Source organism: Rhamphochromis sp. 'chilingali' (genome assembly GCF_963969265.1).
Source record: "Rhamphochromis sp. 'chilingali' genome assembly, chromosome: 6".
Lineage (NCBI taxonomy): Eukaryota > Metazoa > Chordata > Actinopteri > Cichliformes > Cichlidae > Rhamphochromis > Rhamphochromis sp. 'chilingali'.
The window spans coordinates 26,403,497-26,429,530 of NC_137933.1; the positions used below are offsets into that span (position 1 = coordinate 26,403,497).

General features: G+C 40.7%; 2 protein-coding genes across 3 annotated transcripts; both read right to left on the bottom strand.

Annotated features, from left to right (window-relative positions):
* Window positions 1-3,152: 3,152 nt before the first annotated feature.
* On the bottom strand, window positions 3,153-18,991 carry qser1 (glutamine and serine rich 1). 2 transcript variants are annotated; one of them, XM_080884519.1, is made up of 13 exons: window positions 18,398-18,991; window positions 16,086-16,195; window positions 15,823-15,960; window positions 11,175-14,486; window positions 10,509-10,831; window positions 10,166-10,282; window positions 9,956-10,089; window positions 9,689-9,873; window positions 9,436-9,573; window positions 9,232-9,329; window positions 7,703-7,849; window positions 7,434-7,529; window positions 3,154-7,258 (listed from the first exon to the last, which is right to left on the bottom strand). In XM_080884519.1, the coding sequence occupies exons 1-13, from the start codon at window positions 18,505-18,507 to the stop codon at window positions 7,118-7,120; spliced, it is 5,049 nt and encodes a 1,682-aa protein (XP_080740645.1). In that variant the 5' UTR covers window positions 18,508-18,991; the 3' UTR covers window positions 3,154-7,117. The 2 variants fall into 2 exon arrangements, with proteins under 2 accessions (XP_080740646.1, XP_080740645.1); XM_080884520.1 differs by lacking the exon at window positions 15,823-15,960 and having other exon boundaries at window positions 3,153-7,258.
* A 1,813-nt stretch (window positions 18,992-20,804) lies between these two features.
* Window positions 20,805-24,551, bottom strand: prrg4 (proline rich Gla (G-carboxyglutamic acid) 4 (transmembrane)). The gene is made up of 6 exons (XM_080884899.1): window positions 23,993-24,551; window positions 23,715-23,878; window positions 23,594-23,621; window positions 22,595-22,736; window positions 21,997-22,167; window positions 20,805-21,896 (listed from the first exon to the last, which is right to left on the bottom strand). Exons 1-6 carry the CDS (start codon window positions 24,129-24,131, stop codon window positions 21,869-21,871), a joined length of 672 nt encoding a protein of 223 aa, XP_080741025.1. The 5' UTR covers window positions 24,132-24,551; the 3' UTR covers window positions 20,805-21,868.
* Between the last annotated feature and the right edge of the window lie 1,483 nt (window positions 24,552-26,034).

A 26,034-nucleotide genomic window follows, 5' to 3' on the forward strand; every position in this document is an offset into this window, starting at 1 on the left:
TTCCCCCACTTAAAATGATGACAGAGGTCAGTAATTTGCACCAGAGGTACACTTCAACTGTGAGAGACAGAATGTGAAAAAAAAAAAAATCCATGACTCCACATGGTAGGATTTGTAAAGAATTTATTCGTAAATCAGGGTGGAAAATAAGTATTTGGTCAATAACAAAAATACAACTCAATACTTTGTAACATAACCTTTGTTGGCAATAACAGAGGTCAAACGTTTACTATAGGTCTTTACCAGGTTTGCACACACAGTAGCTGGTATTTTGGCCCATTCCTCCATGCAGATCTTCTCGAGAGCAGTGATGTTTTGGGGCTGTCGCCGAGCAACACGGACTTTCAACTCCCGCCACAGATTTTCTATGGGGTTGAGGTCTGGAGACTGGCTAGGCCACTCCAGGACTTTCAAATGCTTCTTACGGAGCCACTCCTTTGTTGCCCGGGCGGTGTGTTTTGGATCATTGTCATGTTGGAAGACCCAGCCTCGTTTCATCTTCAAAGTTCTCACTGATGGAAGGAGGTTTTGGCTCAAAATCTCACGATACATGGCCCCATTCATTCTGTCCTTAACACGGATCAGTCGTCCTGTCCCCTTGGCAGAAAAACAGCCCCATAGCATGATGTTTCCACCCCCATGCTTCACAGTAGGTATGGTGTTCTTGGGATGCAACTCAGTATTCTTCTTCCTCCAAACACGACGAGTTGAGTTTATACCAAAAAGTTCTACTTTGGTTTCATCTGACCACATGACATTCTCCCAATCCTCTGCTGTATCATCCATGTGCTCTCTGGCAAACTTCAGACGGGCCTGGACATGCACTGGCTTCAGCAGCGGAACACGTCTGGCACTGCGGGATTTGATTCCCTGCCGTTGTAGTGTGTTACTGATGGTGACCTTTGTTACTTTGGTCCCAGCTCTCTGCAGGTCATTCACCAGGTTCCCCCGTGTGGTTCTGGGATCTTTGCTCACCGTTCTCATGATCATTTTGACCCCACGGGATGAGATCTTGCGTGGAGCCCCAGATCGAGGGAGATTATCAGTGGTCTTGTATGTCTTCCATTTTCTGATGATTGCTCCCACAGTTGATTTTTTCACACCAAGCTGCTTGCCTATTGTAGATTCACTCTTCCCAGTCTGGTGCAGGTCTACAATACTTTTCCTGGTGTCCTTCGAAAGCTCTTTGGTCTTGGCCATGGCGGAGTTTGGAGTCTGACTGTTTGAGGCTGTGGACAGGTGTCTTTTATACAGATGATGAGTTCAAACAGGTGCCATTCATACAGGTAACAAGTGGGGGACAGAAAAGCTTCTTACAGAAGACGTTACAGGTCTGTGAGAGCCAGAGATTTTCCTTGTTTGAGGTGACCAAATACTTATTTTCCACCCTGATTTACGAATAAATTCTTTACAAATCCTACCATGTGAATTCATGGATTTTTTTTTCACATTCTGTCTCTCACAGTTGAAGTGTACCTCTGGTGCAAATTACTGACCTCTGTCATCATTTTAAGTGGGGGAACTTGCACAATCGGTGGCTGACTAAATACTTTTTTGCCCCACTGTAACTGTTCCCAGGAAGATGGGAAGATATTAAACATTTTTTCAGGATAAAGTTCTAATTTAAGAATAAGGACATTTTTTTGGGGGGGGGGGGGGGGGGGGGGGGGGTGGAGGGAGGGAGAGGGAGACAGAGAGAGACAGAGAGAGAGAGACAGAGACAGACCTTTCCCATGTACTGCTAAAACAGTAGACACCACAAGTTGGACTGTAGGGACCCTCAAGTGTCAAAAGCAAACCTGCCTATTCCACCTCGTTTGGGGTCATGTGAACACCGTACTGTTGAATATACCGAGCTTAAATATCTCAAAAACAAATACTTACACACCCAAGAGCAAACACATATGAGCTGTAGCAGGAAGAGGTTTTTGTGAACTCAGAATCTACACTCTAAACTGATGCCTTTGTTCTTTTCTAGACAAAATGTCGATTACTTGCAGGAAAGGAGACTGAAAGGCAGAGAGCTATTATTATCAACACAAGAGACAAGTATGGTGCAACAAGTGAGGTATGCAACCGAGGCAAACCGGTTCGATCAGTGTCCTCTGGGCTCTACGTATCTTTTATTTTGAAAAACGCTGCTATTCATCAGCAGGTATGAGCAGAGACCAGTCTGTGCCCACAATAGATCCTACATTTCTTCTAATCAAGCGCAGATAGACAGATGTGGTTTGAACCCCCTATTCATGCATCCACCTGAGCTGCTTTACACATGCTTTTTGGTTTTCTTGTTTACTTTCACATTCAATGTTTTACAGGCTTGACACCAAGTCTCTGCCTCAGCTTTTGTTATATCCGGGGGGGTTTTGTGCGCGTCTTGTGTCTTTCTGACAAAATACCCATGACGCTTAGTCTCGAAATACCTGCCTCACATTCTTGGCTCATAAGAAAACAAAACCAGGGATGCCTGTAGTGCCAAACTGGTTGGTAACACTTGTTGTACCTCGGGTTTGGAATGTATAATATCGAGCATTATGTGTGTTAGCAAAGCATGTCTCCCATTGTGGATTTATACAGTGATCACACATCTACATATGAAGAGCACATATACTTTCATTCAGGTGAAATTGGTTTCACCCATGCATAGCGGTCAAATATGCTGGTATTTTGTAAACTGACGACAGTTTACAAGAGTGCTGAGAGTGCGCTGAACAGTAAAACCTGTTTTATGCCAGCACTGATGGCTGACGGACACAGAGAAAGCACCCTTGTTAACACCATTAGTAATTCTAACCCGCAAGGTCAAAGCAATATTTACATTTCTGTTATTCGCCAATTACCTGGAAGCTCCTGTATATTTCCCTCTCCTTCACCTTCACACTTATCAGTCATGCAGGTAAGATGATAACAAAAATATCCCCTAGGAATTTTCTCCAATAAAATTAATTCAAATAAGACGACTACAGTTCTCTGAAAAACTAAGTACAGCCCACGATTCAGTAGCTTGCTGAACCACATTCAGCAGAAATAACTTTAATTGTTTTCTGTACAATTTTATCAGTGCCTCATCTCGGGAGTAATTTGACCCCACTCTTCTTTACGATGTTCCTTCAGTTCATTGAGGTTTGTTTATTCACAGCTTCCTCAAGATCCCATCACAGCCTTTGAATCAGTTTGATGTCTTTTCTTTGACCAGACCATTGCAGCTGCTTGATTCATTAAATTTTCAGCCATTGTGTTGTAGATTTGCTACTGTGCTTGGGATCATTGTCCTGTTGCATGACCCAGTTTCAGCAAACTTTAGTTCTGGGACAGATGTGTTCACATTCGACTCTACAGCACTTTGTATTTGTGTTGGTATGCCATGTTTGGTTTTCGCCGGGCGTGGCACTGGACATTTTCACCAAACATCTCCACTTTGTCTCATCTGTTCAAAGAACAGTATGACAGAGCTCTTGTGGTTTGTTCAGATACAACTTGCAAACCTAAGCTGTGTGGCCACGTACTTTTTAAACAAAAAGGGGCTTTCTCCTGGCAACTCTTCCAAACAAGCCAAACTTGTTCCAGAACAACAAGAAGAAGATAGTGCTGGATTAATATTTAACCTTGAACTGTATTCTATAATAGGAGAATATTAGATTTACACAAGTTGGGAAGGTCTCTTAGAATGACTAAACAACTGCAGATTCCAAGATGAAATTTACAGCCATGCACGTGGACAAGTTAAATCCCTTCTGAAGAAACATTTTATGGTCAGTTGAGACAAAGATTAAGCCTTTAGGTCACAATGACAAGAAGTATGTTTGGAGGAGGAAACATTAAGCTTTCAAACCTACAAACACTGCACCATCGATCAAGCATGGTGGTGGCAGCACCATGGTCTGGAGCTGGTTTGCTACAATTGGCACTGGTACAATAAAGAATAATGAAGAACTACTCCAAAAGTCTTGAAATTCACCTCAAGTCAACGGCAAGATGGTTGGAACTTAGACATCAAAACTGGTTTATAGAGCAGGCTAACATTAAGCTTCTGGAATGGCCTTCTCAAAGCCCTGGCCTCAACTTTATTGAAAATTTAGGGACTATGCTTTAAAGCCACGTCTGTGCCGGGAGACCGACCAATAAAGATGAACTCTGGTCAGATTATCGAGGCAGATTTACGCCAAACGCTTGTTGATGGCAACCTGTAAAACACCTTGGAAGGTCTAGGCGAGGTGCAACTTTCTAAGTGGTATTTAACTAAATATCATTGGGCTTGTATGTATTTATTTGAGCCTGTATCTTTACTTTTGACCCTGTGTGGATTAGAGAAAATCCTTCAAACTCATTAAAAATGTAGGCTGTACAATCATTCCACTCTAGAAAAAGAACAGTTCAAAAATGATTAAAAGCCTCAAATTACCATAGTATTAATGCCCGTGAATGTATGTAAACGTCTCACAATGGTATGTAAGTGTTAGACAACTTTTGAAGTGCTGCAGTCGAGTAAAACCCAGCATAAACTACAGCAGCAAAAGTGGAAAACCTTAAGTAAAGAACAAATATTTCAAGACTGACCGTAAATAAAAACGTAGTTGTATTTTTTGCTAATTGCTAACAAACGCCCAAATACAGATCTTGACTTTGTCAGTAGAAGACTCCAGCTGCAGCAAATACAAATTGGTAACTCTACTTGCAACAGATAACTACTTTTCACCCTGCACGTGTACACACGACAGGTCTGATTTTAAACTAGATCATCATCGACACTCAGTGCATCAGGTTTCACGAAGAGACATTTATTTCTAACCTCAAGACTGTCAGTGATATGCAGCCTTACGCAGCACACAGCCATCTCGTTTCTGTGCCCTTCTCACATTCTCATGCTGCCTCGGGGGTGCCTCCAGTCTGTCTCCCACATATGGAACAATGCAGTGCATTAAAATTCATATGCTTTTCATCTGGAGAGCAGACGCTCAGTATCTCTCCCTACCCGTTGTGCCCGTAATGGAATCCCAAACGCTTGCCTGACTAGTTGTCCTCCACCCCCGAGCCTCTCCAACTCCAAAGGACAGAGGACAGTGGCTTTCCTCACAGTGCAGTCAGTGAAGTACAGAGACACTTTTGTTTTTTGGGGATTGCCAGTCATTTTTTTGCATTGTGACTGGTCTGGCTGGACAGTCATATTTTATTCAACAGCCCAGAGACTCTTTCAGACGACACAAAGTCAGCCACCCATAAATATGTGAAAAGTTCAGGTCACGAGAGCACTGTGGGCGAGCAACATGGCAAGTTTCTCACTTCGTTGTGTCCTCATGGAAGATGTGAGCCAATATTAACAGCACACTTCCAACAAGCAAGAGAAATCTAACATAACCAGACCCCTCAGGAAGCTGAGAAGCAAACTGTGACTGGCTACGCTGAAAAATCCATACAGACTATTTGGTTGCAGCAAGACTGTTGTAACTTTTTCTGCTGGGCTCTTCTGTCTGATTAACATTTCAAATATGTTAAATGTAGCACTTGGCCCCTGTTATAGCAAAGTTACAAATAAAACTGAAAACAGTACATCTATGTTCTAAAAAGGTTACAGTTGATAATGAAACACAATCTCCTTATATCGACTTTGATCAAACATTAGTCAAAAAAGAAAAAAATCGTATTTGGTTATTCTATAATATTACGGCAACACTGCAGAAAAGTCCCCATGTGGTTTGGTGATTGTGCAAAAACAGATAAAAAGGTGTCACATGCCTAGTTAGTCCTGCTGCAATCTTCCCAAACTATGACCAAATGCAATGGTGGCATTATGTGACGTGTCTGTAGGGATTCTATGAAAATTCATTGATTCAGATTGTAATCAGTCTCAGAAGGTATTCACCCAAGAAAATCCAGATTCCAAAATAAAGGCAGTGTTTATATATGCACCTCACACCCTGTTTTTTTTTTTTTTTTTTTTTTTTTTTTTAGAAATAATTGCTCTGAAAAATGGGATTCCAGAAAAAAATCTCACGGAGTTCCTGGCAAAAAAATATCCTAGAAAAACACATACCTAATACATGCAGTGTTTTATTTACAAACTGCATCTTTTAAGAACAAGATTATTTTTGACAGAATAAAATAAATGACTTAGAGTAAATTCTGGAAAACTGTGAAAAGATAATCAAAACGTGTCTTAGAAATAACCATTTTCTTCTGTGAAAATATATACTTTTATCATAAAATGTAGGCTATGTCTGTAAAGCAATTCATTTGCATTCATTTACCCATAGATAAGCCAAGGTAACAATGTCTGAGATTAATAAAAAGATTAATAAAAAGCAGTACTGGAACTGCATTGATTCCAATCAAAGATGTTTCCTATAAGCAAATGGTTGGCTTGAAACACAAATGTTAAACTATAGTATAGACGCACTATGTAGCTGCTAAAGAGAGATTTGCTGCTGTTCCAACGTCCTGCTATTTTTTTTCTCCTTTTTTTTTTTTTTTTTTACAAAATGTACATTATACATATATATATAAGCTGGCACCGTATTACAAATGTGATGTTTTGCAAACAGTATATAACTATAGTTATATATAATGTATAGTTCTTTTTTTAAACAAAACAACAGATCAACTTTGCATGTGAGCTTACTTAAAAGATTGACAAAGGCTTGCTCTGCTTGTGTATTTGCTGTGTTCTACTTCCTGTGCTGATTGCCTTCTATATTGTGCATACAATCTGGTCATGATCTGGTATTTAACTTAAAAAAGAAAAAAATTAAAAAGAATATAAATCTATGGAAAAGCCCATAAAAGTGGGCTTTTAACTATAAAAACCTACAAAGACTAGGAGAAGTACTAGGTGGGAGCCTTCCAAAATGCTCCCAAGAACAAAGTTCTTGTCCTCTGTTGATGAAGTTCCAGGTTTCTGCTGGGATGCAGTGATAAACACTGTGTGTCTCACTGTTGCACTCGTGCCACTTTTACTCCACAGTCTCCCAACAGTCTTTAACAGGCAAATCAGTTGATCCGAAACACCCTGCGCTTGAAGAAGAGACTCACTCCATCCTTCTCGGTCACATTTTGAGCTGGAGGCATTTTCTGGTTTTCAAAAGTTGGACTTTTTTTTTTAAACCAAGCATGTTAAAGGCTTTCATCTGAAGGCCTGCTGCACTTGATTGATTAGCTCTCCAAAGCGATCAAAGAGCCCCTCTACCCAAGCCCCGTTTTGCAGACACTTCTGCACAGTCTCCTCTTGCCCCAGGTCCCCTGCCTGCACCCGCAGAGATGCAATCTGAAGGACAACACCACAAACAGAGCATAAAATACAATTAATTCAAATAAATTCCATGTGGAAGTAAGCAAGTGACGTTAAATCTGCAAAATAATATTTACAGAACTCACAAAAAAATCTAAAACTAAACAAAACAGCTTTATGCATTCAGTAGAAACTAGACACATTGTCTTACCTCATCCTTACACATGAGGTATGTGTGGTACTTGTAATGCTGCAAAGAATGGTATAGAGAAAACCACTGAGTTTTCTGCTGGTCTACTGTATACTCCTAAAAGAGGGAAACATAATTTAAAAAAATTTGAATAATTAGTATATTTCTTTTTTTATATTAGTCAAACAGCATGAGAGCAGGAGGTAGTCGCTTCAGTGCTCAGCAAACCTAAAGATTAACAAACGGTGAACCTGCGCCCTCTTATGGACAGACATTAGAAGTACAATTACCTGAGGCATAGTGTTGGGGCTCTTCTGGGGTTTCATAGTCTTCTTGTTGTAGGCACGTCCACTGAGACGTACTTTGAAGGCTGGTGTTTCCCCATCCTTCTTCAGTTCAGTCACCACTGAGATCTCTGGGAAGCTGTCTAGTGCTGCCTAAAGAACACAAGTTACTTAGGTTCACACAGTGCAGTAAAGATCCTTTAATGCTTATTTTCCTATTGCAATGAAAGTAGATCTAGAACGCATATGCAAAACTTTTGAAGTAAAACATTTGCATTTTGCCATTACTATCTTACTCATGCGAAACCAGAAGTGAAGCCAGAGGAGGGTTTCCGACAGTGAAACTAATGAGTCAACATGCTCATTGGCTACCAACTGATGACTGACTGGGATCATTGTCATACTGAAAACATGAAGATGTTACACATCATACAATTATATGGTGGATCAAAAACTAATGCTACTTTTCTGTGTTCATAATTCCAAAAACCTTTAAAAGATCACCACGACCACTTGCTGAAATGCTGTCCAAAATCATGACAGTGCCTCCACCATGTTTTATAGATGGCTGTCGACCTGGGAGGTCAAACTCATTTTATATTGCAGGCCACAAACAGCCCACTTTAGATCTTATGTGGGCCAGACTGGTGAAATTCCAATTTCTGTCAATGTAAAAAGTTTAAATATGCATTTAATCAATGAGATGTCTTAATATAAAGACAAAAAAGTGCAATTTCAACATGATGTCTCAGTTTTCCCTACATGGTAAAGAAATGCTACTGTAGTAAATGAAAGAAATCTGACAGCATGACTCAGCTAACCCTAATGTGGGAAATGACAGAATTCTAAAATTGAATTACTTTGGTGTACTGTGAATGGCCATGAAGGAGAGCTTTATGGGTAAGAAAAGCTGTAAAATGACAAAGAATTATGCCCTCATTCACATTTTCCAAAGTCAACCAACTGGCTGAATTTGGATCTTTGCAGGTCCAAATTTGGCTCCCAGGCCTTATATTTGACACCCTTACTACAGACACTGTTAAACTGTTGTTTTGATGAGTCAGATGTATCTCTTCTGTGTCAGGACTTTGCTGGATTTGTTTTTCCTTTTCTTAATGTATAAATGTATCTTTTTTTGGATAGTCAGCCAGTACCAAGGTGCCTGAAGACACAAATTAAAACTAGTTCTTTGTTGTCTGTTATGTGCAGATACAACACCGGTTCCTCCCTTGAGTTAGGTATATCCTTGAATGATTCATAGGGCAGTGTTACATGTCTTCAACAAACAAAAGAAACATTCCTCTAAAAATGGTTAGGCACCAGGGCTGGACTGTGATGAAATGAGGGGTGGCTCGCGACCTTTGCATGATACGGTACACATCCACCATTTTCAGCACCCATGGGACTAGAACACAAATCGACCCTAAAAGAAATGTATTCTGTTCTTCTGGATATTTTGGGGGATTTCCTTACCTTGCGCATGCATCAAGACAACACAAATCTACATTTATGTGCAGCTTCATTTCCACACTCACCTTCAACACCTGCTCTATGTGTAGTTTGTGAAGTAAACGTTTTCTGTTGTCAGTGATCATTCCATCCACTCTTTTCATATGTGGCAGCAGCAATTCATCTGAAATGGATGAGACAAAAGAAAAGTCAGCAAGCAATGATGTGAGGGATCCTAAACCGTTAAGCCAATCTAACTAAGAACAATGTCCAAAAAGTATCTTGCTCACCATTTGCCCTTTCAAGTGCTGTCATTACATCTTCATCTAAGGCAATACTGATAAGCAGTTCCACGAAGCTCCTGAATGTCTCTTTCATGGTTCGTGTGTTGAGTAATCGGGAAGCAAACGGTAGCGGAGGGTTTAACTCTGAGTGTGTACGGGAGAGAGATAAAACACACAGGAGGCATCGAAGGGCAGTGAGAGTGTGACAAAATCTAGACAACAAACTAGAGTTCCTTAAAAACTTAAACTTGTTCTTTACCATCCTCTTCGCCTCCTTCTTCTGCAGATGATCCAGAGGCAGTGGGTGAAAACTCCTCCTTCCATTTCCTCCTCTTTTTTGGTGGAGGCTCTGCTCTTGGCTTAAGTTGTTTGGGTCTGGGCTTTTGGTTTTGGAAAACTGTAGGAGTGGCTGTCAAGCCCAGCAAAGTTTTCACCTGAAAACCCCTGTGTGACAAAAAAAAAAAAAAAGCTGAGATAACTCAGAAAAATCTATTATGAATTATAGGAGCCAGTAGTCTACACTTACCTTAGTGAGTTCATGGGTTTGCAGCGTGGCTTCTGACTACAAACTCGTACATATTCCCTTTTGTTAACTGTATCCAAAAATTTCACATACACCCTCTGGTACATTGTCTTGGCATCACCAAAGTACCCAAGATACTAAACGGACAAGAAGAAAGTGTTAGTTGACAAAACTAATTTGTATAATCAAACTATATATGCATAGTCTACTTACACTGTTTGTAGCTGAGAAGACTCTCTTTCCATCCCTCAGCTCAGGCACAAATTTCTGCAGCAGAGCCTTCTGTACCTTCCAGATGGCTGGAGGCTCACTGCCTGCTTTCATTGTCACCTAAACAGAGAAACACAGCACAATGCAGAATAGGCTTCAGTATGTGGAAGCAGTTTTTTTTTAAGTCTATCACTTACAATTGAAGAGGAATTAAATTAAGTTACACTGCATTGCATCAAGGCTTACTTTTGAAATGCTAGTGTTATATTATAAACATTTTGACCTGTGCTACACTTTCAATTTTGCCCATATCAAGTGTTACAAGCATTCATTTCACTTCCCGTACCTTTAGGTTTTCGATATCCTCATTCCTGACAACAAACTCGTCTCTCTCACGATACATTCCTTCTCCTCCGCTGTCCGACAGCTCCTCATCAGTGAGTCCTGCCATGGCTACACTCTTTAAAGGCATAGCCAACTGGCCAGGTGGTGTCTCTTTGGACTCCTCTGTTGCTGCAAAAACAGTCTTTCCTGAGGCTGCGTTTGTTGTCTGTGCAGGAGTGGGTACCTGCAGCACACAGGATGTCACGGGAGGCGCACTGTCGGTGACAGCGTGGGGCATGCTGGGAACCTCTTCTGGCTTCAACATCAAACCTTGAAACTGATTATCTGAAGAAGCACAAATTCACAGACAGAAAAAGGAAAATGAATAAAGTTCAATGTTCACTGTCTTGTATTTAGGCAAACAATACTTCTGTCTCGAGCATGAGATACACACTGTTACAGAATGTCAATGTTTTACAGGTTTCTATAACAATATACAGGAAAAAATACAAATGGGATCCAACTAACCTAGTTGCTGGTTTTAAACATCAGTTTAATTTGGTTGTTTCTTTCTTTACTATCGCTTCATTAGCATCAATACCCTGGCATTTTTGGGCATGGTTATTATACTTATTTACACACATACTTATTTACTGAGCATGTACCATATGCTACAGAGTGTGATTACCTGTCCTAGTTTTCCGATCTGAAGATTCATCCAGAGCTGAGAGAGCTGAGCTGATGCTGTTCCTCAGAGCCTGGTTCTTTCCAGTGTTCTCTTCTTCATCAGAGCTGAATGATGGCAGGGTCTCCAAGTTCTTCTGTAGATCTTCATCAAGACGTTTCTGCTGGGAGTTTACTGCTGGACTGTCCTGGGGAATTAAGGGCGTGGGCAAAGTTGGCAGTTTTGGGGGCAAAGCTGGCATAGTACACTGTTTGGATGAGGTACAAGCCTTTCTAGGGCGATTAATTGTTCGTGTTGGACTTGGAGAATATTGCTGTTTGGGCCCAGACTTGATAAAGTCTAGGAAGGAGCCAATAAAGCCAGTTTTGACTTCTGGTTGTTTCTCTTCCACCTCACGAATCTTTTGCCTGATTCTCTCCTGCTGTGGACAACCATCATATAAACCGTGTGCCGCAGATGGTGAGCTCACATCACTACCCCTCGAGTTTTGCCGCTTGGTCTGCCCACTACGTTTGGCTGGTCCGGCCAGTCCACCATCCTCTTTGTGACTGCCTGTTTTAGTCAATGACTTAGAGCGAGCCTTCTTTTTGGTAAAGTCCTCACCATTTGGACTTTCCATGAGTCCATCATCAGTTTTAATACACTTTGCATTCCCTTGAATTCTATTCTGGGGACCTGAGGAGTCGTATACCTGCCCAGCTGAGTGATAGTTATTGTCAGAGCACCTTATGTCTCCATTAGCATGAAGCTCATTATTGTTGTTGTGGGTACCAGATCCACCCTGACAGTCTGTTGTCATCTGTGGTCCGTTTAATGTCATGGTGATGGTTTGGGAGATAGTGTTAGTGATAATTGGCTGTTGTGCTGAAGAGAAACTAGGTGACATGTGTCTTAAATCAACAGTCTGGAAGTGACCTTTGGAATCAATAGGACTTGCCATCACTGCCATATCAGCCTCAGCAGAGGATGTAGCTTTGACAAAGTCCTGTGGTGACACGCCACAGGCAGCTACTGTGGCAGCGAGGATGTCATCAACATTTGACAAAATATTCCTGTCATCTGGAAGTAGAATAGAGTCAGAGAAACAAATAGAGTTGACAGCAAAGTGGTTTTTGGCATCGCTTGACTGCTGATTTGTCAACTGGCTGTAGTGATGTTTAGACGTAGGACATTCTGAGCTTGGTTCAGACACTACTGTGCCCTGCTGACTCTGGGTTTCTGTAACACTTGGACCCAGCAGGTCTCGGTCCATCTGAAGATACTGGACATGAACAGGGCCAAGGCCTTGTCCCGATTGAATAGCTTGCACTGGAATCACCTTTGATGTGTTCTGACTATTATTCAAAATTGGCTGCTGGAGCAAAATTACTTGATTGGTCTCAGGATGAACCTGAGCACTGGGAATAGCAATAAACTGGGTGTGGGCTGCTAAAGCCTGAGTCTGGTTATGGTTCTGTTGATTCTGTTGCTGTGCCTCAGCAGATTCAAGTTGGAGAGGATGCTGCTTGAGCGGCTCTGAGCACAGGGGTATATGTGAGGATTCAATGGTGGAGTCTGTAGTTTTTGTGTTAGAAGTTTCATGACCATTGGCACTAGTTAAATGAATGTGCTGTTGGCTTAGAGAACCCATTCTTTCATCCTTTACCGGCACTGTATTTACATGACGTAGTCCCATAATCTGGTCATCAGAACGTGAACTGCTTCGAATAACACTCTGTGCTTTAGGGTGATCATCCATTTTTGAAACAACGTAGATGACATTGTTATGGGAAACTATACTGTTACATGTTATGGAGGCCTCCACGGAGACCTGCCGCAGAGCCTCGAGGCCTTGGAGAGGCACCTCTTCAAGTTTTTGTTTGCCATATGTTGGCTTTATGTCCTGTATGGAGGTTATGTTATTTTGTAAGGCTTGAGCCGCTGAAGAGTAGGTAGGCAAAGGTGCAGACAAAACATATGTGTTGGGTTGTGAGTGCTGCTGGTGGGACAGAGTGTCGTGTGTTTTGCCTCCCACGGAGGCCTGCATGAGGGTGTAGTCCACTGTAGATGATGTGGGCAGGCTCTGTGCACATGTGGGTGGGAAAGAAGAGTTAAGGGATTCTCCCGTGATAAAGCTTTGAGACTGGGTCACTGAATTCTGCACCTGTGATTGAGAAGTATAAATCACATTTGAGGCACCCTGCGAGTGGGATGTGGGATAACTCTCAGACAGATTTCCTTGACACAAGCTCTGTACTTGGGCTCCATACTGGATGCCCTGCTCTTGGTTCAGCCCAGGAGTAGATGAGTATACAAGAGACTGACTAATGGATGCCACATTGTCAGACTGGCTGGAGAGTGAAGGGAGAGTATCATAAAGGGAGGAGAGCTTGTCGGAAGTGGAATTGGAGGCTTGTGACTGTGTATGAGGTGTGATATAAGTTTGAGATAAAGTGTTGGAAATTAGGCTAGACAGCTGGACTGCCTCTTGGTTAATAATCACAGAGTTTTGCTTCAGTCCAGGGGAGGAATAACGCTCAGGAGACCCCGCTGACAGGTTCTGAGAGTGCATCTCTTCATTTCCTGCAGGCTGTGGAGCTAGTTTGGAAGAACATTCATTCGTCTTCTGCAGCGAAGTGGATGAATATACTTGTGTTGTACAATCTGTTTTGGGTTGTAGGGAACCACTGACTCCTTGAGAGGAATCTGCTCCTGTGGAGGGGTTGCAGGACACGGAGGGCTGATGGGATGGTTCCTGCTGGTAGGATACATCCGCTTCGCTGCCTGAACCGAAATATCCCTGTAAGGACTGCTCCGAACTAGGTAACTGCTCTGAGGCTATATGGATACTAGAAGGCCTCTGGTGGTGTTTGATCACACTACATTCACGCTGAAGGGCTCTTTCAATAGAGCCTGAGAAAACTGTCGCCCCAAATGGCTGATTCGCACTATGAGTGGCAGATAGGGTAGAAGGTAAGAGGCTAAACTGGGGCTGCAGGAGGTGGGGTGCAGACTCTTGGGCTGAGCGGTAAGTGGAGGACTGTACAGGGAGCGGTGAGCCCAGAGCAGAGGCAGAAAGATGATTGAAGGCCAAGGCAGTGGGAAGCACAGTCTGGTTAGACTTAAGATGCAGGAGGGGATCATGGTGAGAAAACAGGCCATTGGTAGAAGTGCTAAAGGCAGGATCCTGGAGAGTCAGGGAAGGGTTGGTGGCATAACTCCTGGTAGGATAGGCACCTGTGTGCTGACAGGATGAAAGCGCAGGTGTAGAGGGGAAAGTAGCTGTAGAAGGCAGGGCACCCGTCAAATATAGTTCTGTGGTCGAGGAGTTGGCACCTGCATGGAAACCACACACACACAGAACATAAGTACAAGCATCTTACACATGCAATATTTTCATAATAAACAAAATTCATGTGCAAAAGGTAATACAAAATCTGAAATGCCAACATCCCCCAACATATTTCATTTTAATCATACTCAGCCTTTGGACCATAGGTACACAGTGCAAGGTCTCTACTAGCATATATTAACAAAGACCTGGCAGGGTGCTAGAACAGTAATGTAGTGTGGCCAGTGGTTGAATTGCAACAGGAAGAAGGCATTAAAATGTTATCACCTTTCCATAAACATCAAACGCTTACACAGGTCCTCAGCAATACACTCAGGAGAAAAGTGAAGAACAGACATACATACAAACATTGTTTGCTCTATTAGTGAGATGAATTGAGAAACAGAGCTGGACAAATATTTTGTATCCATGCAAGTTTTTCTTGATTCACAAAAAAAGATGCTAAAGGTAATTTATAAAGTGTGTCATCACATATATCAATTTGTCTACCAAAGCAGATCAGAGAGCATTACAATACTCTATCTGTAGTACTTGTATACATGTAACAATGTAGCCAGCAGAATTGATGGTGGTGCAAAGTCAAGTTGTGTCCTAAGCTTCTAAGCAATTTGTGAAATAGTGACAAATTGATGCTTACAGAGTGCATTTAGGTCCCACCCAAATTGGAGAAAAAGAAAATTGTGCAATTGTTTCTATTGACTTTACATTGCACAAAAAGGGCCTCCTTGTGAGATCCAAGGGCCTCCTTGTGAGATTCACCTGCTAGCACTGAACTGAAAAACACCTAAAAGCTGCTGTGTAGCATGCACTACCAACAGGGCAAAGAATGCAGAACTGAGTTTTTATAAGCTGAAGAACTACAGAACTTTGAAACTGAGCTTTTTATAAGACAAAAATGGATACTGTCAATAAGACTTGAAGCACTATGAGCAAGAGTAATGGGAAAATGGAAAGATCCTGACACTGCATGGCTATCTATGCAGCATGTGTTTTTTCATGGTTAAGTTAAAAGCGAAGAGTAATATTACTGCACTTGCATGTGCCTTATCAGATTACAGCAGCTTACAAATATAGACAACGTTCAGTTTCTAACAGCTAAGGTTGCTAAAACAATCCCTACACATAGTGAAACCAAATATTTTTAGCTAGTAAGAGTAGTTTTTTCACCGTTCCAACATTTGGTTGCACACTTTAGGGTCTAAATTTTTCCCCAATCTCGTGGGCATGGTTTTCAGAGTATGGCGTGTTACATTCTCTCTATACTTAATGATTTCTTCTTTAAATAATATAACTAAGATTGAAAGATTGATGTGTTCTCACCAGCAGGCCATGATGGGGGTCTATAAGGAGAAAGCAATGAGGCACTAACAGGACCAGCCTGAAGGCTTCTCGACTCCATGGCTGAAAGGAAGCTCATGATTGAGGTCTCTGGAGTACTACTGTTTGACTCTAGTGCTCCTGACATTCAAAAGAGGAAGAGAAAGATGCGTCTGTGCTTAAACCAAAAATTTCTGCATGAATACATATTACCTGGTAAAACTGGTCACTTTAAAACAATATTTCATTATAATGCCATAACTCACCTGTTGCAACAGGAATATGTGATGTAGTGTACGTGGGAAGCTGGTGTGTCGTAGTGTAGCTTTGCCGCTGGAGGAGCTCGGCATCAAGGTATGTTGCACCGTAACTGGGGCTGCATATACAAACAAATGTAGGGGATTCATTAGAACTATCATCTCTACAAACAGCAGTGCACAACCAAGTCAAATATGAGTATATACAGTTATAGTTTTTTCTTCTTGAAACACTTATAATAAAGTTGCCACTCTTATTCACAAATTAACATTAAACACTGACAAAGTTATGACATGCTGTGACTGATGGAGTGTTGCCAAGATGGCTGCAATAAAATTGCTAAATGTATCTCCTTGATCAAGGTTTACTCGACTGGCTAATCAGGCTAGCATAAGAGACAACAGTCAAAAATATCCTGATATATATTCCTTTTAGAAATGATTGGGATGGCTGTGCTCAAGGAAACACTGAAACTGTTATACTCATAGTCTGATTTATACACAGCTCTTCACCATCTTAACTATGCAAAAAGTGAAGATGTATGAATATTTCTAAAGTAACTGTGAATTGCTCTTCATGCACAGCAAGCAAGATCAAGTAATCAGTCTGTAAAGTTTTGTCAGTTTATTGTCGACAAATTCAGTAGACTCACTTTCTCTGCACAGGAAGAAAACTGCAGCTCTCTGTATTATAGTTATAACAAAACATAGCAACCCAAGTTGTGTATGTGTCATGTAGCGTAAACAATACCAATCACCAGTGTGGTAAAACCGTCCAAAAGATTTCTTGGATGAATGTATTATTGTTTCAAGGGTTCTCGTGGCTATTTGTCTGTTATGGAAAAACGCTAGTCCGAGAGACCACCGCAAATGCTAACAACAATTATATAACAATACAGGACACTGATTTGTCAAAATTTGTTTGCTTAGGAATGTCATTTGACATTTTGCTGTATAACATGAGGCACTTCATTCTTTAGCAACCATTTTGGCTAAGCAAGTAAGGCATTTATATCTTGTAAACATTTGGATGGTGTGAACATTTGGATGTAAAAATGGTGTGAAAAGTCATCAATAAATAGACTGGTCAAGTAACTTTTATCCATCTTTTTTGGGGGGATGTTTATTTAAAATCTGACGTATGACATTTTTGCTCTCCAGCTAATCAGATGCAGTTTGGCTTGAGCTAAAGTGCTGCCTTAAAGGTAAATACTGGTGGATGAAGCAAGCTAAGGAAGGTCTCTTCCCTCATCTGTTCCTTTCAACAGTTGCACACACCAGATTATTTCCCTACTCATCTTTGCTAGTTTCTTTTTACACTTTAGAATCAATAACAACAAGTGCAACACACAACATGCTAATTACCATGTTACTCTGATGAGTTAGATTTCAGAATGGAAACATCCCTGCTAATCAGCAGCCACTATCTTATTTTATTTAGGTCATAAAATAAGACAAACTGGTGTAATCTTAGATTTTCTGAAGCAGAGATCAGCCACAATAATTTACTTCATTATTTATCATAGCCACTTGATTTTCATAATTATTACATTTTTTGCCATCCAGCACATGACAGTCTTTTTTTTTTTTTTACAGGCTAATTTATACTCTTTGTTTATCTGTTCTACGAAGACTGTTACTTTTGTTCCGCTTGTGAGAACAATGTAGCTTATTTGTACCAGATAAAACAATGTTGCCATGAAGGATGGCCCCTCTTTATAGCAAATTAGAACAAACTATAACACATCAGTCATAAGTCACGAACTAAGACCTCAACAGCTTTTGCAAGTTCTGTGGTTACACGGACTATATATAACGAAGGACCTCAAGCTTTCGTTACTAGAACAAAAGCACAGATTTACAAAAATGTAGACATGTCGCCACAGCAAAGAAAATTACTAATTTGAAGTGTTGTAACTGTTATATAGTAACTAGCTTCGGTTGCTAGTTGTCTCTCTTGTTTTACCTTTGACGAGCACCTGTGGTTGAAGAAAACACAACGATTAAATGCTACTTTAGGATACCCAGATGACCACCTTATTGTAGAGATATAAAGCAATTATCTTGTGTAGTTTGTGTTCACTGACTCTGTGTGTGCTCGTGCTGAAAGCACGATATGCTAGCAAAAATTAGCAAGGTGGGAAAAAAGTAACGCACGGCTAAGAAACCACTGACAAGTCAGCGTCTGTGACATTTAACCATTTCTCCCAGTGTTCCCGACAACCGCAAGGACCTGTGCACTTTTCTCCAAAAGCAAAGCTAGGCCCTCCATCACCGAAATTTCCTTCGGAAGGTGACCCGCCCTCTCCTTCATCTTTTACCTTGGCTTGATAGTAGCTGAGCCGCGGTCATAGGCCCACGAAGCTACGGTCTGTGCTGGTGGAGCCAGCGCGTCCGCAAAGCTGGAGCTCGGGTAGTTCCTGTCCATCATCCGGTGAAAGATTCACTTCCCCAGCAAAGCTTCGTGGAGCAGCGGACACACATCGTAGCAGCCCGGGACCCACCGACCGAGGCAAGTCCCGTCAATGCAATTTACAGTCCACAGAAAAAAAACAGCGTCAAGCTGCTATCATGTGGAAAAAAGTATCACCGGGTGATTTCGTTATTTTTTTGTTCATCTCCCGTCACGTAAAGTTAGTCTGCCACGAGACTTCTCTAAGGCACTGACGCTTGGCTGCAGCTAGCTGGCTAACTGAAACTTCTCACATTAGAAATGAGTTGCAGTGTCACGCTAGAAGCAAACTTCTCCGACAAGCTACGGTATCGACTTCACGAGCAGATGTATCGAAGCGAGATGTTGTACCGACGGTTCGCTTCACCACGCGAAAAAAGTCACGTGACCACAAGGCGAACCCTAAAGCTGGTACCAGTGCAGCGGCGCTGCCTTTGAATGAAGGGTGATCCCACCGGTCTGCCACAGCGAGTTGTGAACTCTGTTCTCCCTGAACTAAAACAAGTGTTTAAGCATCTGGCTACCCGAGCTTTGACCTTCTGTTTAACAGCAGCAGCATGTACAAAATGCTATGCTTTCTTTACTTCAGAGAATGCTAGCTGAACTTATGTTCATTTCCTCATTTACCCTAACCACAAAATATCCATGACCATCATCAGTGTTAAATCTAGCCTCCCAATCATTTACATGATGTGGTCTTTATTCTTATCTGATTTTGTTCTTCACAAGTACAAATATACACAAAATAGTCTGGTCAATAGATGGGTGGTACTATAAATAAAATAAAATAAAATAAAATAAAAGATAAAAAATAATGTAAAAAAAATATAACAGAAATGTAATTTTCAGCTGAATGTTTTGTCATACATTCGCAGGCGGTTTAGTTTTAATTTAAATCTATTTAACTTTTTTTTATACTGTCAAGCTAGGTTGATAATTCATTTGTTATATTGCATAAATTAACAAAGTACTTGAAATGCTAACCATTTGTTCCAGAAAACAGTTTTATATAAACAAAGGCACCCCTTCCCTCCCCCTTTTCCTTCCCCTTCCAAAGCTATAACATCAAAACATGTTACTGGTCATTTGCTATGTTGATCCTGGATGAACATTATTACGATGTTGCAGTCACAACACCAACATATAACACCAGCAATAACGGATACGTCTGATATCGCCTCATCAAGGTCAAGCTGCAGCTGTTCATGTCTGCATGTTTGTTTGGTGAGTGTGAGAGAGTGAAAAAGCTGTATTAACCTCTTTGACTGAACAATCTGCTCATGTATTAGAAACAGAACACATGTAAGGCGCTCCAAAATCGAAAACTGCTGTAAATCCTTCATTATTTGCCTTGGATGGCTGTCTAAATTACACTGGTAAGTCACTGAATGTGCAAAAATGAAGTAAAATAAGACATAACCAAATATTTTTTTATGTTAGTATCCTGTGCTATACTGAATACTAGCGTTTTGAAGCCATACTACAACAAATGTCCAAGGTGGGGAGTTTTGAATTATTTTTCTTTTTAAGTAACTAATGTTAGTGACAGGAATTAATCCTGTATGTCCCAAATCAGATCTGTGTAGATTCAGAGAGACTACACAGGGGCGATCGTGGCTCAAGAGTTGGGAGTTCGCTTTGTAATCGGAAGGTTGCCGGTTCGAGCCCCGGCTTGGACAGTCTCGGTCGTTGTGTCCTTGGGCAAGACACTTCACCCGTTGCCTACTGGTGGTAGTCAGAGGGCCCGGTGGCGCCAGTGTCTGGCAGCCTCGCCTCTGTCAGTGCGCCCCAGGGTGGCTGTGGCTACAATGTAGCTTGCCATCACCAGTGTGTGAATGGGTGGATGACTGGTTGTGTAAAAGCGCTTTGGGGTCCTTAGGGACTAGTAAAGCGCTATACAAATACAGGCCATTTACCATTACCCTGGGAACAGCATAAACAGTGTGCTGATAAAGGAAAGAAAGCCATATTGAGCAATAGATAATAAAATAAAAATGATACTGACGTATCCATCATTGTTCTTAATACTGATTTACACCCTAAATATATCCACTGAAACAGGAACACATAAAATAGCTCCTAACATCTACTGCAAGGCAACTTGGTATAACAGCCATGGGCTCCTGCAACTGCTGTTTTCATGTCACAAAGTCATACATAGACACACACACCAAAAGACAAGACCAAGTTAATTAAAATAGCAATTTTAATTAAAAAGGAATATAAAAGACTTCCATTTCAAATACTTCTGCATCAGATCAGCTTTAACATAATAAATTCTCAAAATCTGTTTATACAAATTTTTTAATCTTTGAACCAGGAAGTCCCTTGAGATTAAAATCGGTTTTTTTTCTTCTTAAGGGAGACCTGGAAAAAAAGATTCTGAAATCCATTCAGAGGAAAAGGAGGCTCTGTGAAACCCCTCAGGCCTTGCAATAATTTACAGGGACACAATGAGTGTGAGATCCTTATCAAAACTGCAGTTAAGTAGCTGACGTCATTTCACTCAAATTAATTAAATGTTCTAGATAAATAGAAATATTTTGTGAAGCCTGTGCTTCCACATATCTGTATTGCATTAAAAAAATATTATCACAATGTAGATGAAAAAAAACCCAAAAACAAATTCACATTGGGAGAACAGTCATTAGTTCAAACATGCAGATGTTTTTTGACATATTGTAAAACAGCAAAAAGATCTGCCTATGTTTACAAAAACAATGAAAATATGCAGTGAATATTAAAGGTATGCTGGAAGACCAGTGCATTAAATACACAGGGAGTATTTGTAAAAGTATTTTTTTTTCAGTTACGTCAACATTACCATCAGACAAGTACAAGCAGTATTGCAGGTTTTCCTTCTGAAGGAGCAACAGCTGTATGAAGCTGCATGACTACACAAATCCGTCCATCTCTGTTTTATTACAGTTGACACTGTATAATAAAACATCTTCATGATCTTGCGCTCAGTGTCACTATACATGCTGTGTACAAAGCAGCTCTTCCTTCATTTTCATCTTGATAAAGCAGCAAAGTGGATAAAATATTTTAGAAAGCTTATTCATCACAAGATTTCAGTTATATTACAAAGAAGAATCAAATGTTTGGAACTAGGAGATCAAGAAGGTGGAACAAGAAAAATATTTAAGAAAAAAAAATAAAGAAAAGACTATCCAAACAGACCAGGAAAAAAATAAATATAAAAGAGGAAAAAGGGAGGCTAATCGAGGAAAGTTAGTATTTTGTGATATTTGACAAATTGATACATCATAATTGCACAGTTTAGGTGTTAGCTGTTAATTGTCCTCTCACAGACGTGCACACGTGTTGCACTGAAAGCCTACTGCCGAGTACTCCCAGTTCGTGAGCTAAAAGAAAGAGAAAAGATATCTTTAAAAACAACAACAACAAAAAACCCAGCATAAAACTGCATCATGGACTGCAACAAAAGCACAAACATGCACGTACCCAGGATAAGGAGGAGGTGGGGCGTCATGCGGCCCATTTCTCGCGATTGCCTGTTCATAGGAAGGAAGCCCGGGTGGGTCATCGGAGGGAGGCACAGGGTGCAGGGAGACCTCCTCTAGCCTTCGCATTATTAGAGAAGCATTACTCCTCCTCTGGCGCACCCTAATGGAACTGTGAGGAGCATAGTGGTCATTCACTTGTGACGTACTTCAAGCTCAAAGTGCAAGTATCAAAGGTGAAAGTCATCTTTGTTCTTGTTATATAACCTACAGTTGGTGTAGCAAAAAGGGGTAACAGAAGAGCAGCACTATTTAAAACTCAATGAGTGCAAAGAAAAATACACATCCAGAGTACTTTGGACTCTTTCATAATCATGGTAAACTGAATGGGTTATTTCATTTATTTTTGGGTTATGAAAAATATTACAAGTTATTTCTATTTATTCTGCTTTCATCAGATTTGGGAAATGGACACATAATTTATGCATTGTTTTACTTTTTAGAAACAATGACTAAAGAAGAAAATAATTGGCAGAATAATGCTCATAAACAGGTGAAAAAGACATACTGGGACAGTGTCACAAATTCTTCTCACTCACCTTTCATGGCTTAAGTTACCCTTCCATCTGCGCTGACACAAAAGCCATACAACGATGCCAAAGATAACAATGGCCACTCCACCAGCAATGAGTCCCACCAAAAGAGCTACCACATCAACACGTGAAGAGCGGCCACCCTTGTCTATGAATCATCACAAAGCACAGAGGAAGTGTCAAACTTGTTTCATAATGGCAGTGCAAGTTATTACCAAGTAGACAACCATCATTTCATTTACATCTGATATATCTGATAGGTGAATAATAAAGGGTAGGTGGCATAGTTAACGTACATCAATACAAAGCTTTTGAGCGATCACCGGTATCTTGTGATGAAGCATTTCTAATGAGGGGGATTGATCTTTTCCTTGCAACCATTATGACGACATGACGGGATCAATGAATGACTTGGTGAGTAGAAAAAAATATATACAACATTTGAGTTATATATACACAAATATATATAACTCAAATGTCATAACTTCTTTGAGCAACAATCAACTGTTAGCCCAGCACCTAATATAGGTACTTTTGGCTGGGTTGCTACAGTGGATGAAGCTGTGTGTTAGATTTGGAGCAGATCTCAGACTGGATCCCCTCCCTGACATAATCGTTCCAACTATTCCAGCTTCAAACTGACATAAGGATCATACTCGCATGTGACCTCCTGAGGGTGTTTTTGTACTGTATCCCCTCCCGACCTCAAACAGGGAATCTTTTCCATGTGAGGCCTAGCACTAATTTCTCACTCATCTGTAAACTGAATACAAAAATAGTCTAAATTACTAATTGGATGGAAAGAGAACTGATGAATTGGAATTCAGTTTGACTGATTTAACGTATATAATCTGTACTTTCACATTTACCATGCATTCATTGGTGTGTGGTGAAACAGGTTTTACACAAACAACAACAACTACAGTCAAGTCATAGTTTCATCAACAAACTTCCTGGATGACACATTTTATATAAACTTGAAGTATTTCTTATTCCCCCTCTTACCTGCAGTGTATTCCTTCCAAAATCTTTCCTGAAAAAACAAACCAACAAACAAAAAGATTAATCAACATGGCAATCCCTCTCAATTGTTAATTATTGATTCCACCCATCAGCATCACTTAACTGTATCTGGGATGTTTTCAAACACCTCCCTTGCTTCTTCGTAATTACAGACTTCTTCAATACACTCCCTTTCCAAGTTTCCAGGTACGAACATTTCAAAGTCAAACCGGTTAAACAGCAGGTGGCGACCCAGGAAAGAATTTGCGTGCCCCTCATCTACAAACACTGGGCGGATCCAAAGAGATTATTTCCAGGAAAGCTACAATATCGGGATGTATACAGGGTAACACGAACTTTTAAGAATCAAATTCTTAAAATAAAGTATAATAAAAATCTTACCTTGGTTTTGTGATTCTTCATTTTCGGAAGGTAACTGCCCCACAAAGGCCAGATCTCCACAGGTGAAAAATTGAAAAAGAACAAACAGATGAAGCAACATTGCCATGAGCGCACCTGCGCACTGACAATCGCGCGACATTAACTAAGAGTACAGAAGGCAGATGATAACCAACAGCGACCCTGCTTCTGGAAAATACTGTGTGCGCACTTTAACGACAAATCACAATATTTCCGTCCTCTACATTATGCTACATAAAGACGAACAGAGCTCAGCGTCAACAAAACGAAACCAGTCCAAAGGAACGTCAGGTGTTCCAGGCTCGGCGCGGATGAGATCAGTCAGGAAACGTTCGGTGATATTCACAAACACCGGCTGAGCTTGCCGAGTTCCTCCGGCGAAAGAAAAAATGACAGCATTATTTGTAGTAAAAATACGATCATTTGAAGGATGAATTCGTCTGAAAGCAGATTAAGAAAGTTCCGGTTAAAAAAGGACTTGTGTCAAAATAGATGTGTCGTCAGCTACTCTCGCACTGCCTGCGCTGGCGAGCTATCTCTCACGTTTACCTGGGCAGACTCGACCAATCAATCACCTACCTGAACTGTATGACAAATATGTACAACAGTGAACGCTAGGTGGCAGCTGAAGCCGGGAAAGTTAACTTTACACAGCAAAGTATTGAAAAAGTTTTATATGACTCAGATAGGCTGTTACTCCACCCAATGAACAATGAAAAATAGTTTTCGGGACTTTTTTTTTCTTCTCCTAAGCATCAACTGGCTGTTGATATGCGTTGCAAACAAACAAACAAACAAAAAAAAACATTATTTGATCGCTTAAAAAGAAAAAAAATGCGATTGTATCCAATTTCATTAAAATCATCCAAGTGGTAAGGCACCTCCGCCTTAAAAATACCAGTCATGGCTCTGCTGTTATATATCTTTACATGTGTCGTATGAGCAATAAACACACATAAATGCGTTTGTGCGGCACAATCTCATAAAGATAGCTATTAAACACATTTGTCATACTTCCTTCTCACTCACATCTTGGATTAAGGAGTTCTCTCACATAAACTCTGATTTACGGGGGTCATTTTACTTTGTGACCTTTAAAAGGGACAAACGTATAAACTTTGCCCAGACATCTGAACTGCTTGAGTCTCACATGTTTACAGTGCTGTATCTTCACGTTTAATGGTTAGGCACAAATTACTGCTGTAACACAATGCTATCTTTTTGGATCTGTGCATCAGATCTCTTTTAAAAGCACTAAACTCTGTCTCAAGAGATCTCTCAGTACTGGTGACTACACTACAACACTAAACACAGGGCTTGTGTGGGAAGTGTTGTGTAATGGAGTCTGGAGTCATTTTTACAAAGAAGAGGCATGCGGGTTACATCAAATTTTTGCCCTTTCGAGTGCAAATAATAGTTGCTATAGAAACCTTAGAGACAAAACAAATAGGACTACATGAAGCACCAACAAAGTAATGGGAGGAAGAAATTTTGTTTTGCTTCATTTTGTTTTTGGCTGGTAAAGCACATCCTATAATAGTGTTTATGCTTCACACTCTCCCATGTAAATATCTGTCTCAGAGCCTCTGGGCCTCTTACTCTGTGTTTATGTAAAGCAGAGATAGGATACAACAGAACATTATCTTGCAGCCTACTGGATGGTGCTAATTGAACAGCAGTGAGATCCTCTGTGCTGTACTAGGCTACATCTCTGGATACTGTCAGAGTCCCCAGAGGAATGTCAATCCAAAGAAAAGGTATGAAGGAAAATTAGATATTCCAGACTTTAGCTAATGTGTTATTTCAAAGAGCAAAGTCAAAAACAAGCCCTAAAGGACTTAAAAAGTCATCACTGCTTTTGTTACATGTTGAAGATCAGGGTCTGGCTGCTGGGCTGGCTTTGGCACTCAGCTTTAGGAACTCAAATCAACTGATTGTAGCACAGATGCTCAGGAAGAAAAAAAGATGTTTATTTGATTTTTTTTAATATGTTTTTTTCTTTCTATTTACCTGGCACACAGATA

Coding starts and splice junctions, on each gene's coding strand:
- qser1 (XM_080884519.1), bottom strand. CDS start 18,507: ATGATGGACAGGAACTACCCGAGCTCCAGCTTTGCGGACGCGCTGGCT. Junction 9,574..9,688: donor AGAAGGAGGCGAAGAGGATG/GTAAAGAACAAG, acceptor GTACACACTCAG/AGTTAAACCCTCCGCTACCG. Junction 7,530..7,702: donor GCCCCAACACTATGCCTCAG/GTAATTGTACTT, acceptor TCCCTCTTTTAG/GAGTATACAGTAGACCAGCA.
- prrg4 (XM_080884899.1), bottom strand. CDS start 24,131: ATGTCGCGCGATTGTCAGTGCGCAGGTGCGCTCATGGCAATGTTGCTT. Junction 22,737..23,593: donor TTGGAAGGAATACACTGCAG/GTAAGAGGGGGA, acceptor GATGATTCATAG/ACAAGGGTGGCCGCTCTTCA. Junction 21,897..21,996: donor CCACCTCCTCCTTATCCTGG/GTACGTGCATGT, acceptor TCTTTCTTTTAG/CTCACGAACTGGGAGTACTC.